Genomic DNA, 13751 nt, shown 5'->3' with positions numbered 1-13751 from the left:
TCCTTCCATCCATCCATTTAAGGCCTAAAACAGGCCTCTTTATTCAAACTATTCATCACAGTTAACATGCCATTAGCTTAAAGTGGGTTACCGTCCCTGTTACCAGCAGAGGGCAAAACAACAAACGAGATTCAATCATTATTATGTATGTTATAAAACAATAAAATCATGGTAAAAATCATGACATACCATTTCAAATAGTATAGAATTAGTCAATGATGGGAATTGTCTTTAAGTGTAGTTATTTATATCTTCTTTATTTATACAGGTGGTCTCATTTGCAAGAGAGACCTGTGAAAACATACAACATAGACAACATGAACAATCATTCAATTCAAACAGTTACAACAGCATTAGCATAATTCTTAAAACAAAAGCAAAGATACACCTTTACAAGGGATTTAAAGTGTTGAAGGATCACAAGACACAAAACTCTCCTGTACCTCATTTCAAACATATGGTGCAAAGCCACAAAAAGCCTTAGCAGTTGTGGTTAAAGTAGTTTTAGTTGAATCATTTCCTGGAGTAGTAGTGGTAGTACCATTTGCTGTATTGCAGTAATAGGAGTAATATTGTAATCATAACATTAACTTTGTAATAGTCCTTCCTTTTTACACATTTAGCTGTATCGTTACTTTTAGTCACTGCAGTTTCATTCACCTTTTCCACTCCTGTCAGCAGTTAAATTCATATCTCAGTATGTCTTGTCCCTCTGCTTCATAAATTCTTCAAACTCTGGCGACACGAGGCAGATGGTGCTGCTCTGAGCTCAGCCAATTCACTAAAGAACAGTCTCCTACCTGACAGAGGAAAGCAGAGAGTCATAATACAAGCCATGTCAACTCGCCTTATTTAGACATGCATTTGAAGACATGCATCAATTAGTAATCAAGCGCCATTCTGATTTACAACAATGCACAAAGTCTGCAGTCTTCGGCTGGTCATTCAGAATATACAGCAGGTGAAGTGAAGAGCACTGTGAAGGAATATAGGATAGGGCAGGCCATTTATATTTCAGGGAGGGCATTTTCCAGCTTGTTTTATATGACCAAATAAAGTTTTTATGGATGAGGATGAGCTGGTTTACACAAAGTGCTACAGCAGATGGTTAATGGAAACTCACTTTAAGAAAAAGACAAGATAAATGGTTTTATACTTACTTTAATTAAATGTACCTGAAACATGTAATGTTGCACAATAATACATATCTGAGGGACACTGACGCATAGTGTTCCAGGGCTCCAATGTCAGGGCTCCAATGTCCACTTAGGACTTATGCATCTACAAATGTCATGGTTGCAGCTACTATTTTTCCTTGGTTGCACCAGAACCCATAAAAGCCTATAAAGATAATGATAATTAATTAAATTACATTTACAATTATGTAAAATGTATGGTTATGAAAGGTTCATTGATATATTTTTCATTGTCGTATAATATGTCCAACCCAAATATTACTTTGGAGAGTTGGTTTAAATGTCATACATATTCATTTTATTGATCATTGGCATAACAATCAGCTCAATAAAGAGGAACCTCATCTCAATATCTGCTTTTGCATTATATAATTCTCTAATAATACAAAATGTCAAGTTTGTTTTGTTCCACAGAGCATTTGCAGCTCTGAGAGGACAATCATTTAAAGAATGTGAGTGAGAATGAACAGCACAATCTTTAAACTTAAAAATAAGAATAATGTACAGAATGACACGCTTGGTTTACATTTTGTGACCCAATTATTGTGAGGTGGGCATTAGATGTAATTTGCAGCTTACTTAACAACTTGTATAATCCCTAATGTGTGCTAATAAGCCCCCTGCTGTGTTGGCAGTGGCCATTTCCATAATTTTCCTATATGACACTGACAATAGCATCATATGAGAGACTATGATTCATACCAGTGTGTTAATTATAGCACACACACAAGAGGATTAACTCCTGCGTAAGAAGTGCTTCCTAATTTTGATTCTTGACGACACAAAATGTTTTAGAGCGGCTGCAAAAAGAGCAAGTTCTTTGGGATCAAATGTGTAAAGCAGACTGCAATGTGACCAAAAGAAAAACAATACAAGGCACACTGCTACATTACAGCGTGGCTAAAGAACATCAAATGCGCACCAACCCACTTTGGCCTGGCAACATTTATGGAAGCAGGAGTGATATGAGCCAAGAGATATTATTGCGTATATTCGTGAATTGTCTGTACGCTGATGATGTGTGGATAACTCTCTGTGGTTGTCAGTACATGTGGTTGAAGGGTGTTTATGGTGAAATAACCATTGAAGACAGACTACTGTAGATCAGTTGATGGCAGTTGAATAAATGCTTGAGACAATATAATAGTTCACTGCAGTGGCCCCGATAGTGCCGCATGCAGTGTACTGTGACCCCTCAGAGGGAAATCTCCGAACATGGAAAGCGACTTAAGACAGCTTGGTAAACCCGCATGTGTTGTGTACACTTTGCTGCGATCATACCACATGGTTTATTGATATTGAAGAGCTGCCCTTTGAGACCGGCAGTGTGAGCATTCATTTATGCTCCATGCTCCGTCCAGCCCCCAGTGCACTTACCAAATCAGAGAGGTCAGGAGTCTGGGGCCTGCACTCGGCTCTCTCCATCAGCCAAGCGGATACCAGCCTGACGCACAAGAGTGAGGACGACTTTGAAAAGAACTGATTGGGCCGCGTAGTGAATTCAGAGAGTATTCATACTCTACTTTCTATTTCCAGGTTATTTAGAAGTGTCTTCTGTAATTTACCACAGACCTACATTTCTGTGAATGTTCATAAACAGCACTGGAGTCTGCAGCTGCTGTGTACAAGATCTTAAAGGGATATTTCAGGATTTTTGTCATAGGGCCTCATTTCTTCGTTGTCCAGAGTGTTGCTGGTACCTGGAGATATTTTTTTTGTAATTCATGCAGTTCTTTTGTTTGAAGAGTTTCGTGTTGCTAGGCTAATGCAAGGCTAGTGCATTTCTATGGTATCAGCTAGCCTGCATTAAAAACAGTCTTACACACTCCACAGTGCACCTGAGGCAAATCATTTATAACACCAGACTAACCATATAAATGTCTGTGTCGATAGAATAATTTTGGAATATAACTGACCTTGCATCACATGAATGATCTATATTCTAGCAGATCACTCCGCCTCTGTGTAGCTTATACAAACACGAAGCAGATGCTGCTCAAATATAAGGTATTTTAAATGCAAAATGGTCAAAATTATTCTGCTGACATCGTAGAAATGCGCTAGCCTTGCACTAGCCTAGCGCCAGCCTAGCACCACGAAACTCTTCAAACATAAGAACTGCATGAATTACAAAAAAAATATCTCCAGGTACCAGCAACACTCTGGATAACTAGGAAATGAGGCCCTATGTCAAAAATCCTGAAATATCCCTTTAACACTAGAAATACTAGTTTTTCATTATTGGATGGATCAGTATCGGATTTCGCTGCAACGTAAAACGGAGAAAATGTAAAGAGAAACTTTCTGACACAACTGTATATGGCTGCACAATTGATTGCCTCTTGAAATAGGCAAGACAAGGCATGTTTATGTATATTGCACATTTCGTACACAAGGCAACACAATGCACCTTACAAAAGAAGATATGCGAAATTACAATCAGGTTAATGTTAAGGCAAAGCACATACATAGAAACATCAAGACCTGGGAAATACACAGTACACATGGAATTTTTTCTTGGAGACTGGAAGGACGGGGGGTGGGGCTAAGGAAACGTGTTGAGGCAGACGCAGAACAACGTGGGTGTGGTTAGGGAGAGGTATGTGTATGTGGTTGTTTACAATCCTGAAAGTCCGTGTTATGTAAAATATGAGCCAAGGAGCTCAGTCCTTATCTGGTTTAGCTCCATGGCTTGGCCTTGAAGGGAAAGTGTTGACGGCGTGGGAGAGATAAGAGGTCCAGCTGCTTCATACCTCCTCTCTCAGGTGGAAGAGAATTATTCCAGTGATAGTTCATAAAGGTGGTTCCCTTCACAGTTCACCCCTAATCCTGCCAATGTACAGTATAGTCCACCTTCTGTCCGTCTCCCCAGCGAGCTGCCTCGGTTCCTCCTTGAAATATGTTTTGATGATGTGATATGTTTTTGTTGTCTGTGCTCAGCAAAATACATCAAAGTGGAGTGACATGGGTCTGCCATATGTCCGGAAAAGTCATTAATACTTTTTTTTAATTCTCTGAAATGTAGGGCTGTACTACTGAAATTCTAGGTAATTTTCTCGACATATGATCAAAGCCTTATTATGTTCAATGATATAAAAGTAGCATCAGATATCTTGCTTGACATAAAGCTGTTTATCTGGACTTGCAACTAACAACCATTTTATACATCTTTTAATGCCCGTCTTTTTATGACGTCTAACATACTGTTTCAGTATAGAATCTTGGTCCTGCCTTTACCTATGACTCATTGGTCACACAAAGTGTATTGACTCATGCATCGATCTTCTCTCAGACACCGCTCCCTAGAGATGTTTTTCAAATACTGAAACCCTTGCATGTGTATCCTTTTAACCAAACGCTGCTGTGTCAACATGGCCTAATGCGTTTGGTGACAGCTCTCGCGTGGTTGTGGGAGCCGACAGTCAAGGGCAAGAAGGGAACAAGAAGAACTGTACGTGGGATGAAAGCTTGTGGGCGCTCAAATTCAGCGGTATCTTTAAAACAGCAGAAATCACATCCAACATATCCATAAGTAATCAGCGAACTCCACTCGAAGCGTCTCCTTTTAATCTTTGGGACTGATTGGGGAAGATGATTCATACTCGACTGCGCTATTTTCTGGAGAAGCTTTAATTAGCATCCAATCGGGTTTGCGTACCTGAGAGATTATACTTGGCTGAATGCAAAAGTGAAGTAAATTTCATGCACACTTATTTAGAGACAACACTGCTATGACGGCCCCAAAAAGCAAATATTTAGCCTCTTAACAGTCTTCTTTGTAAGCTCTTTCATCCCTTTGTGCTCTCCTGTTGCCAATACATGATTTTTCATATCTTTTGTGTCCCATGCTAAGGACAATATGAGGAAGCGCTCTGCCAGCCGCTCACACTCACACAGTGTCCCATTAGTCCATTGTCATTGATTTTCTGAGGCGTTGCCATCAAGCCTTTTGGCTGATATTGAGCAACCGAAGATAGGGCCACATGCTCAGATGCACAGCAATCAAGAAGTGTTTGTTTTACGCTTTGTCTAGACAGAAACATGTCACATATTGGCAAGGGGCAGCTCAAATACGTACATTTTGTATCTTTTTTTTGCCAGTGTTTAGTTGATTTTTACGAGACTAGATCATTATGAGACAGATGGTATTGACTCGATGAGTAGAACATTTTATTGACTTTATTGAATTGATCATGAAATGGTTTACTCTGCATTCACAGCATTCATGTGAATCTATTTTTCTCAGCGTTTCATGTGTTGCATTTTCAATGTCACTAAATGTTATGAAACATTTTGATCCAGGTCGTCTGACTGCTTTTTCAATTATCTTACCTCCAGTTTGTTACTTGTCAATCAAACCTCTTCCATGTTGTTTATATTTCAATAGTAGTTTGGAATTTCTTTTCTTTTCTTTTCTTTTCTTTTCTTTTCTTTTCTTTTCTTTTCTTTTCTTTTCTTTTCTTTTCTTTTCTTTTCTTTTCTTCTCTTAATTAGCTTAATTGCATTTGCCAAAAAGCAATTGAGCCATGTGTTTAGCTGTAGATTAAATATTTATATTTTTTATTTATTGCAAAACATTCACTGACACATTATCTCTTCTAGTGTTACGAGGCTAAGCTGATGTCGGCACAACCTCCTCTTGCTTTGGCATTTCCATTAGAGAACAGCCAGGGCACTATTTGTCTCAGGCTTGGTGGGTAATGGAAACAGGGCGAGGGCTCTGTGTTTTTGTTGGAGAGTGGGATATTGAAGCTTTGTTGAATGTTTTCTGTGAAAAGTGCAGTCCTTTGACAGATGACCTTACTCTGGCGTATCCAAGGTCTGGTTTGGTCTATTTTGAATCAAAAGCTGATCTGTGAAAAGTCATTTCAAGAGGGACTTCAGACCCAAAAACGATTTGTGCAAAAACACACTAATTTGCAACGTACAAGTAAGAACACACGAGGAACTTCCGCTCGCAAACCTCTTCCAAGACATTATCTTGCAACTGTAATGTAATGAGAATAAGTAATAAAAATCAGCTTCTTGTGAGTGAAGCAGAGGAGGCTGCTGTTTGAAAGTGTGTGAAAGGGGAGAAGCTCGTGATGACCGGCGGGGGAGTCATCATAACACTCTTTTGTTGTTTTTTTTATTTTATTTTATTTTATTTTTTTAACAAAAGTAAAACATCAACTCCAGCAACTATCAGACTTTTGCTAGTTATGAATCTGTTTCCCCAACAGTCTTTTACTAGTTAGTATCAGAGCCCTCACTGGAATAAAAGTAGGATTAGAATATTTATAACACCAAAACATGTAGGATTTTTGATTTGTTTGAATAATATATATAAAATTTAAAAAAATAGCAGCAGCTCACAGCTCTGACTAACAGCAGTAGTAGCGCTCTGTGACTGTCCTTCCGCTTCCCGCTCTTTATGGAGGAGGGGGTCGGGGTGTGGGGCAGAAGGGTGGGGAGAGGAGTCAGTGTTCAACTAGAGGGAATTCCAACACAACCTTCCTTTGTTGCTCTGACTTCAAAGAGATCTGACCAAGCCAATCAGAGCCTGCATTTTCCAGCATTTTCCATAATCAGCTTCTCCCAGCTTCCAAGGTTTTAATCATAGCACGTCCAAGCAGCTCTTGCTGGTACCCACTGTTGTTGTGTCCTTGGGCAAGTCACTTCACCCTCCTTGCCTCCAGTGCCTGCGTACATTGGTTTAAGAATGAGAGAGTGAATGGGTGACTGATTCCCTGCTGTAATAAAGCGCTTTGGGCCTGATGAAGGTAGAAAAGCGCTATATAAGTTGAGACCATTTTGCATGTGAGGTATGTTCTTACCTGAGCTTAGACGAGTTGATGCGTAACTTGTGGTTACTGGTCTTTACGTGTGCGCTCAGTCAGTGAAGTTAGAAGCGAGTAAGCTCTTCCACATTTTCCCTATTTAAATACGGTTACGTGAGCGTTTACACGATCAAGTACAGTCACACAAAATTAAACATGTCGATTTTCTAAGCAGATAAAAAGGGGAACTATAGTGTAATGCGTAATAATAATACCTATCCATAGAGTAAATGCAAACAACATGTTTTTGCGTGACTGAACACACACATGAAGACCAGACGCTAAGCTCAGGTAAGAACATACCTCAGCATTTAAAACGGTTGCCTGTTCCTAAAATTAATAAATTAATAACAAATTTGGGGAGGCTCAGCTTCCCTTGTATTCAATGAGGAGCCACCCCTGGAGTAAAGTTACTTAATAATTTGGCCATTTCAAGATATGACTATTAATGTGGATTCACGCAAACGTTACAAAACTTGCCATACAAATGAACTGCAGTGCTGCAGTACTGCATTATTTCCATAGCTGTACCATGAGAACTAGATGTATAGGCCTAGGAGAAAGCTTTTCCTCAGTGATCCAATTACCGGACATACAGAGCTGAGAGGGCATCAGGGGGCTATGGGACACTATGGTCAAGCTGCAGAGCTCTTGATGTAAAGGCCAGACAAAGAGCCCAATCATTTCTGAAACGTGTTCTTACAAGCAGGTTTTCACCTTTCTATCTTTTCTTTTTCCGGTTTTCCTGCTCTCACACAGTACAGTGCAACGTAAGTTAGAGCGCTCCCTGGTGTAGCACAGCTTCTTTGGACAAAATTCACTCTGATATTGTTATGCAGTTCAAGCATTTATATGGGTGAGATGCAAATATTGTGATTTAAAGTAAGGGTCTGCACAGCAGTGAAAGCTTCCAATTTTTTAATAGTTTCTTGCACCATTAAGTTAGCTGAGATGCAAATATTCCATCTTATCCTGAAGTGTGTGAGGCAGTTTGTTCTGGCTTTTTAAAACTCTCTATTTTGGACAGGAACACCCTGGATTAATAGCCTTTCTAATCTATTTTGGAGCAAATGTGTTTACTGCTGTCACTTCTAAAAAAAAAAACAGGGACATTTCTGGTGATCACAGCCCTCAATTTAAAGTGTCACTTTGGTGCTTGTCTTCTGTTAGGCCTCAATCTCGCCGTCTTGCTTGTCAAAGAGAAGTTTCATAGTGCAATATGTATCTGCATGTTAGTCTCTACCGTGTAATTAAAACACTGTGATACCCTCACTCCACCACACATCCCAGCTGCGACACTAAAATGGATGCCAAAAATCTTTCTAGCAGGTGGTTGTCAAAGAAATGTGTCACATTAATTCAAAGGCAATTACATATTGACACATGTGCCTGCAGCTGTACCTGTGCCATGTCCAATACTGTTGTGATGGACAGTCAACAAGTCTTCTGTCTTAATGTCCATTCAGTAAAGAAATGTGTACAGCTCTGTTTGCGAGGATTTCTCTCAGCAATTTGTTCCAATGTGTCACTATAGAGAAATATTACAGGGTAAACTGTTTTTGTATTTGGGAAAATATCTCTCTTTTTCTGATTATTTTGATTCTTATTGCTTTTTATATTTACAATCAACATGCAGTTCCCGAGGTCTAAACTATGTTATTAGCAGATGTTGAACTCTGAACTCACCAAAATGAGTCACGATATTTGTTTGCAGAAGTTCTGCCAAAATAATTGCTGTCTTTATGGTTGGCTAATTGCTACCAGTCCAATTGTAATACCAATTTGATTGCTAATAATACCCAGTATTGTATACAGAGCTGCACCAATTGCTTTAGCTTTGATACTGTTATTGGGTTGTGTCATATCTTCAGAGCCTGGGATGTTGTCCCATCTGACAGTATTTGCTTCTGTGTTCATGGCAGGGTGCGACTGGAGGCCTTTTCTGACAATAGCGGGAAGCTGCAGCTCTCTCTCCAGGAGATCATTGAATGGCTGACGGCCAAGGACGAGGAGCTGTCGGAGCAGCTACCCATAGGGGGCGATGTGGGGGCAGTACAGCACCAGAGAGAGTTCCACCAGGTACGTGCTTCATTGCTTATGCGGCTCACTTCACACAGTCTCCTCCAGGGAGTAACAATTAGCACTGAATACAGCACACACACACCCCATTTGGCCCCACGCTCATATTGATTAAGGGGTCTACTCCACTCAGCGGAGGCCAAGAGCTATCATTTAATGCATATGTTGTTCTTACTTAAAGGGACACTCAACCCATTATTTGTTTTCCATTCAACTGAATATGCACTAACTGGTTGTTTTTGAGTGTGATTAGATTAGAAGGCTAGGCTTTCTGGATTTATTTTAGGTATAATGTGAAATATCATCAAATCTAGTACAAAGATTGAATGAATTGAATAGAGATGAATAAAATGCTCTGAAAAACACTTTTTACATTTTTGTCGGTTCTTTCTCAATGCTTCATCTATTAGCAGTCACTCTTGTAGGCTGCCTTGAGTCCGTTGCTGATGAGAACCACCTCTGCTGACTGATCCACAAACTTGAAGAAATAGTTTGAGTGCTGTCATGGGTCTGCAGAGTAAACAGGAGGGGGCCCAGTTTGATAGTTCTGGGGGCTTTGCTGCTGACATGTACTGCCTGTGGTCTCCCCGTAAAGTCCAGCAGCCAGTTGCACAGGTCCTGTTGAGCCCCAGCTGGACCAGTCTGTCTGTGAGCTGCTGCGGGATTATGGATTAGGTTTTGATTCAGCATTCAAAGATCATAATTCCAATCTTTTGTATCGAAGTGTGTGCATGCTGTATGGGGTGAAGTGGACGTGGTATCATAAACTGAGCAATTGGATCGAGGCTGATTGGAGCTCTTCATTAGAATAGGAATAAGTGCAACAGGGTGGTAGTAGTTAAAGTGGGAGGGGGTGACCTCTTTGGTACTCGGATGGTGGTGGTTGTTTTTGTAGCATGTTGAGAAAACAGCCTGCTGCAGAGAAGAGATATCTGTGATGATTGAGCTCCAGTGCACAGTGCACAGTCAGTACATGCCCACGGCCCAGATATGTTGTCTGGACCCAATGCTTTGCGTGTGTTGATCCGGTTGAGGGACCTTCTCACCCGGTCTAGGGCCAGTGGAATCACCTGTCTGTACTGTGAAGGTACTCCTGGAGATCATTGAGCATGTTTAAACATTTCAGTCCTTTGTGTGACAACAGTCCTTGAGTCTTTCTGGGGAGTTCTTTCCTCGCACTCAAATCAGGTACATTGTTTATCAAATGACAGCATTTTTAAACCAAAAACAAGAGTGGTTTCTACTAGCATTTTGTGAAACATGGGTTGTATACGGGTATATCGAATCCTGGAGATGGTTTTGTTTCTGTGTTTTTAAATTTATTTATTTAATTGACACATAGGACAAAAACATTCGTACAACACAAGGTCACAAATAACAAAAGGTATAGAATAGGATGTTTGGAGTTTTGTGTGTGAAATATTGGGGTGTTGGAGTGATTGTGTTTGTGGATGTATTATGAAACAAAATAATAAGAGAGAAATATATACATATAAATAGTAATGATCATGGTAATCATGATAATCACAGTGACAGTAACAATAGAAAGATAGAGAATATAACAATAATAAAGGAAACCTTCAGAGCAAAGAGAAAACAAGGAGACAAACAATTATGGAGTCAATCACCATCACGAAACCAACATTAATAGTAATAAGAATAATAGTAAATGGATGAATAGGATGGAAATAGTTTTGATAGAAACAAGCAAACAAACATAAAAAATAAAAAAAAGTTTTCGTAATTTATTGAATTTATTTTATCCTTTTGCCTACTGTTATGGTTGGAAGCACATCGGCAAAAAGTAAGCCCAGCTCTAATCAGACGGTGAAGTGGGCTGGCGAGCTGATTGGGCGGCCACAGGTGAGCTTGGAGTCGCTCTACACCAGCCAGCTGCAGAGACGAAGCGCCAGCATCATGCAGGGTCCTATGCACCCATTAATGGCGTCTTCCAGTATCTGCCAGCGGGACAGAGACTGATGGTTCCAAAATGTAGAATGTAAAATGTAGTTTTATCCCAGCAGCAGTTGTTCTTCATAATGACATGTCGGGCCGTTATTAAGGGCAGCTCGTACTCGGCACTTTGAGATGCCTACCAGCCACTGCAATCTAATTCACCTAAGGGTACTGATAAAGAAACGTGAACCTGAACCTGAAAAATAAATAAATAAATGATTAAAATAAATAATCCCCAAAAAAAAGGGCGAACGACCTACACTATAAATACATTAAAGGCACACTGCATAACATTTTGGGCTATACTGTACCATCAACGCAAAACATGCTCTCAATGACCAGCTCGACACAGAAAATGCTATTTTTGCAGGGGATAATGAAAGAATGGATTTGGATGATGGCCTAACCTGTTTAACTCTCAATTCTGCTGACTTTAGTCGACGTCTCCATGGAAACGAGCTGGAGACGTACCCACTCCCGGTACAGTTACAGGCATGTTTTAGCAGAGATGAGCTGCTCTGTGCAAAAGCACGTATTTGTTTGAGGTATTTTTGAATGGTGAAAATATATATCATAAAATAAACGTTTGTATTTCAGTGTTGTTTTTTGGGTGAAATCCAAATGGCTTTACGTTATACTGCAGTAATCATAGTAATTCAGTAGTAACATCAATAATAATGCTAAAAATGTAATGTATGTATATGATAAATATGAAAACGATTAGGGTCGAGTTTGTGAGGGAAGCAATCAATGCATTATATTGGCCTTTTTATGTACATTTACGTCCAGTGAGCCTGGCCCCTCTGTGTCCTGTTTCCCATGTTTTTGTGTTTGTTGTTTTGATTTTTCCCCTCTTTTTGTTTTTAACAAATGGAACATTGAGGACAGCGATAATATTGTTTACGCTTTGGTACAGATGAATTGTACCCGTTGTTAAAATAAGAATAGTTAACAAACCTGTTCCCCTCAGGTGCAATATTATTCTAATATGAACTCAAAGTTAAAGGCCAATGGGGACATGAGTTGCTGACAGTGTAGTCTGCTTCCCTCCACTGCTGCCTCAGATAATTCTCGTAACGCTTCAGTGATTCAAACTGGCCTTGAAATCCATTCAAGGGCTTGTGGAGTGAAGGACACACCAGCTCATCATATCAGGCATTATTGATCACAGAGAATCCACTTCAGTACATGCCCACGGCCCAGATATGTTGTCTGGACCCAATGCTTTGCGTGTGTTGATCCGGTTGAGGGACCTTCTCACCCGGTCTAGGGCCAGTGGAATCACCTGTCTGTACTGTGAAGGTACTCCTGGAGATCATTGAGCATGTTTAAACATTTCAGTCCTTTGTGTGACAACAGTCCTTGAGTCTTTCTGGGGAGTTCTTTCCTCGCACTCAAATCAGGTACATTGTTTATCAAATGACAGCATTTTTAAACCAAAAACAAGAGTGGTTTCTACTAGCATTTTGTGAAACATGGGTTGTATACGGGTATATCGAATCCTGGAGATGGTTTTGTTTCTGTGTTTTTAAATTTATTTATTTAATTGACACATAGGACAAAAACATTCGTACAACACAAGGTCACAAATAACAAAAGGTATAGAATAGGATGTTTGGAGTTTTGTGTGTGAAATATTGGGGTGTTGGAGTGATTGTGTTTGTGGATGTATTATGAAACAAAATAATAAGAGAGAAATATATACATATAAATAGTAATGATCATGGTAATCATGATAATCACAGTGACAGTAACAATAGAAAGATAGAGAATATAACAATAATAAAGGAAACCTTCAGAGCAAAGAGAAAACAAGGAGACAAACAATTATGGAGTCAATCACCATCACGAAACCAACATTAATAGTAATAAGAATAATAGTAAATGGATGAATAGGATGGAAATAGTTTTGATAGAAACAAGCAAACAAACATAAAAAATAAAAAAAAGTTTTCGTAATTTATTGAATTTATTTTATCCTTTTGCCTACTGTTATGGTTGGAAGCACATCGGCAAAAAGTAAGCCCAGCTCTAATCAGACGGTGAAGTGGGCTGGCGAGCTGATTGGGCGGCCACAGGTGAGCTTGGAGTCGCTCTACACCAGCCAGCTGCAGAGACGAAGCGCCAGCATCATGCAGGGTCCTATGCACCCATTAATGGCGTCTTCCAGTATCTGCCAGCGGGACAGAGACTGATGGTTCCAAAATGTAGAATGTAAAATGTAGTTTTATCCCAGCAGCAGTTGTTCTTCATAATGACATGTCGGGCCGTTATTAAGGGCAGCTCGTACTCGGCACTTTGAGATGCCTACCAGCCACTGCAATCTAATTCACCTAAGGGTACTGATAAAGAAACGTGAACCTGAACCTGAAAAATAAATAAATAAATGATTAAAATAAATAATCCCCAAAAAAAAGGGCGAACGACCTACACTATAAATACATTAAAGGCACACTGCATAACATTTTGGGCTATACTGTACCATCAACGCAAAACATGCTCTCAATGACCAGCTCGACACAGAAAATGCTATTTTTGCAGGGGATAATGAAAGAATGGATTTGGATGATGGCCTAACCTGTTTAACTCTCAATTCTGCTGACTTTAGTCGACGTCTCCATGGAAACGAGCTGGAGACGTACCCACTCCCGGTACAGTTACAGGCATGTTTTAGCAGAGGTGAGCTGCTCAGAGCAAAAGC

At 39.8% G+C, this 13751-nt stretch overlaps 1 protein-coding gene across 5 annotated transcripts in view; it reads left to right on the top strand.

The window, feature by feature from the left end:
• drp2 (dystrophin related protein 2) overlaps window positions 1-13751 on the top strand; it is a 173469-nt gene that overhangs the window by 97586 nt on the left and 62132 nt on the right. For all 5 annotated transcript variants that reach the window (XM_079556701.1, XM_079556700.1, XM_079556699.1 and 2 more), the window contains exon 3: window positions 8938-9094. In XM_079556701.1, coding sequence (XP_079412827.1) covers window positions 8938-9094 — 157 coding nt within the window. The remainder of the gene's footprint in view (window positions 1-8937; window positions 9095-13751) is intronic.

The sequence above is a fragment of the Gobius niger genome (assembly GCF_951799975.1).
Source record: "Gobius niger genome assembly, chromosome: 5".
NCBI classification, from domain to species: Eukaryota; Metazoa; Chordata; class Actinopteri; order Gobiiformes; family Gobiidae; genus Gobius; species Gobius niger.
Note: the sequence above shows the minus strand (reverse complement) of the source record. Positions and strands in the feature narration are given on the sequence as shown.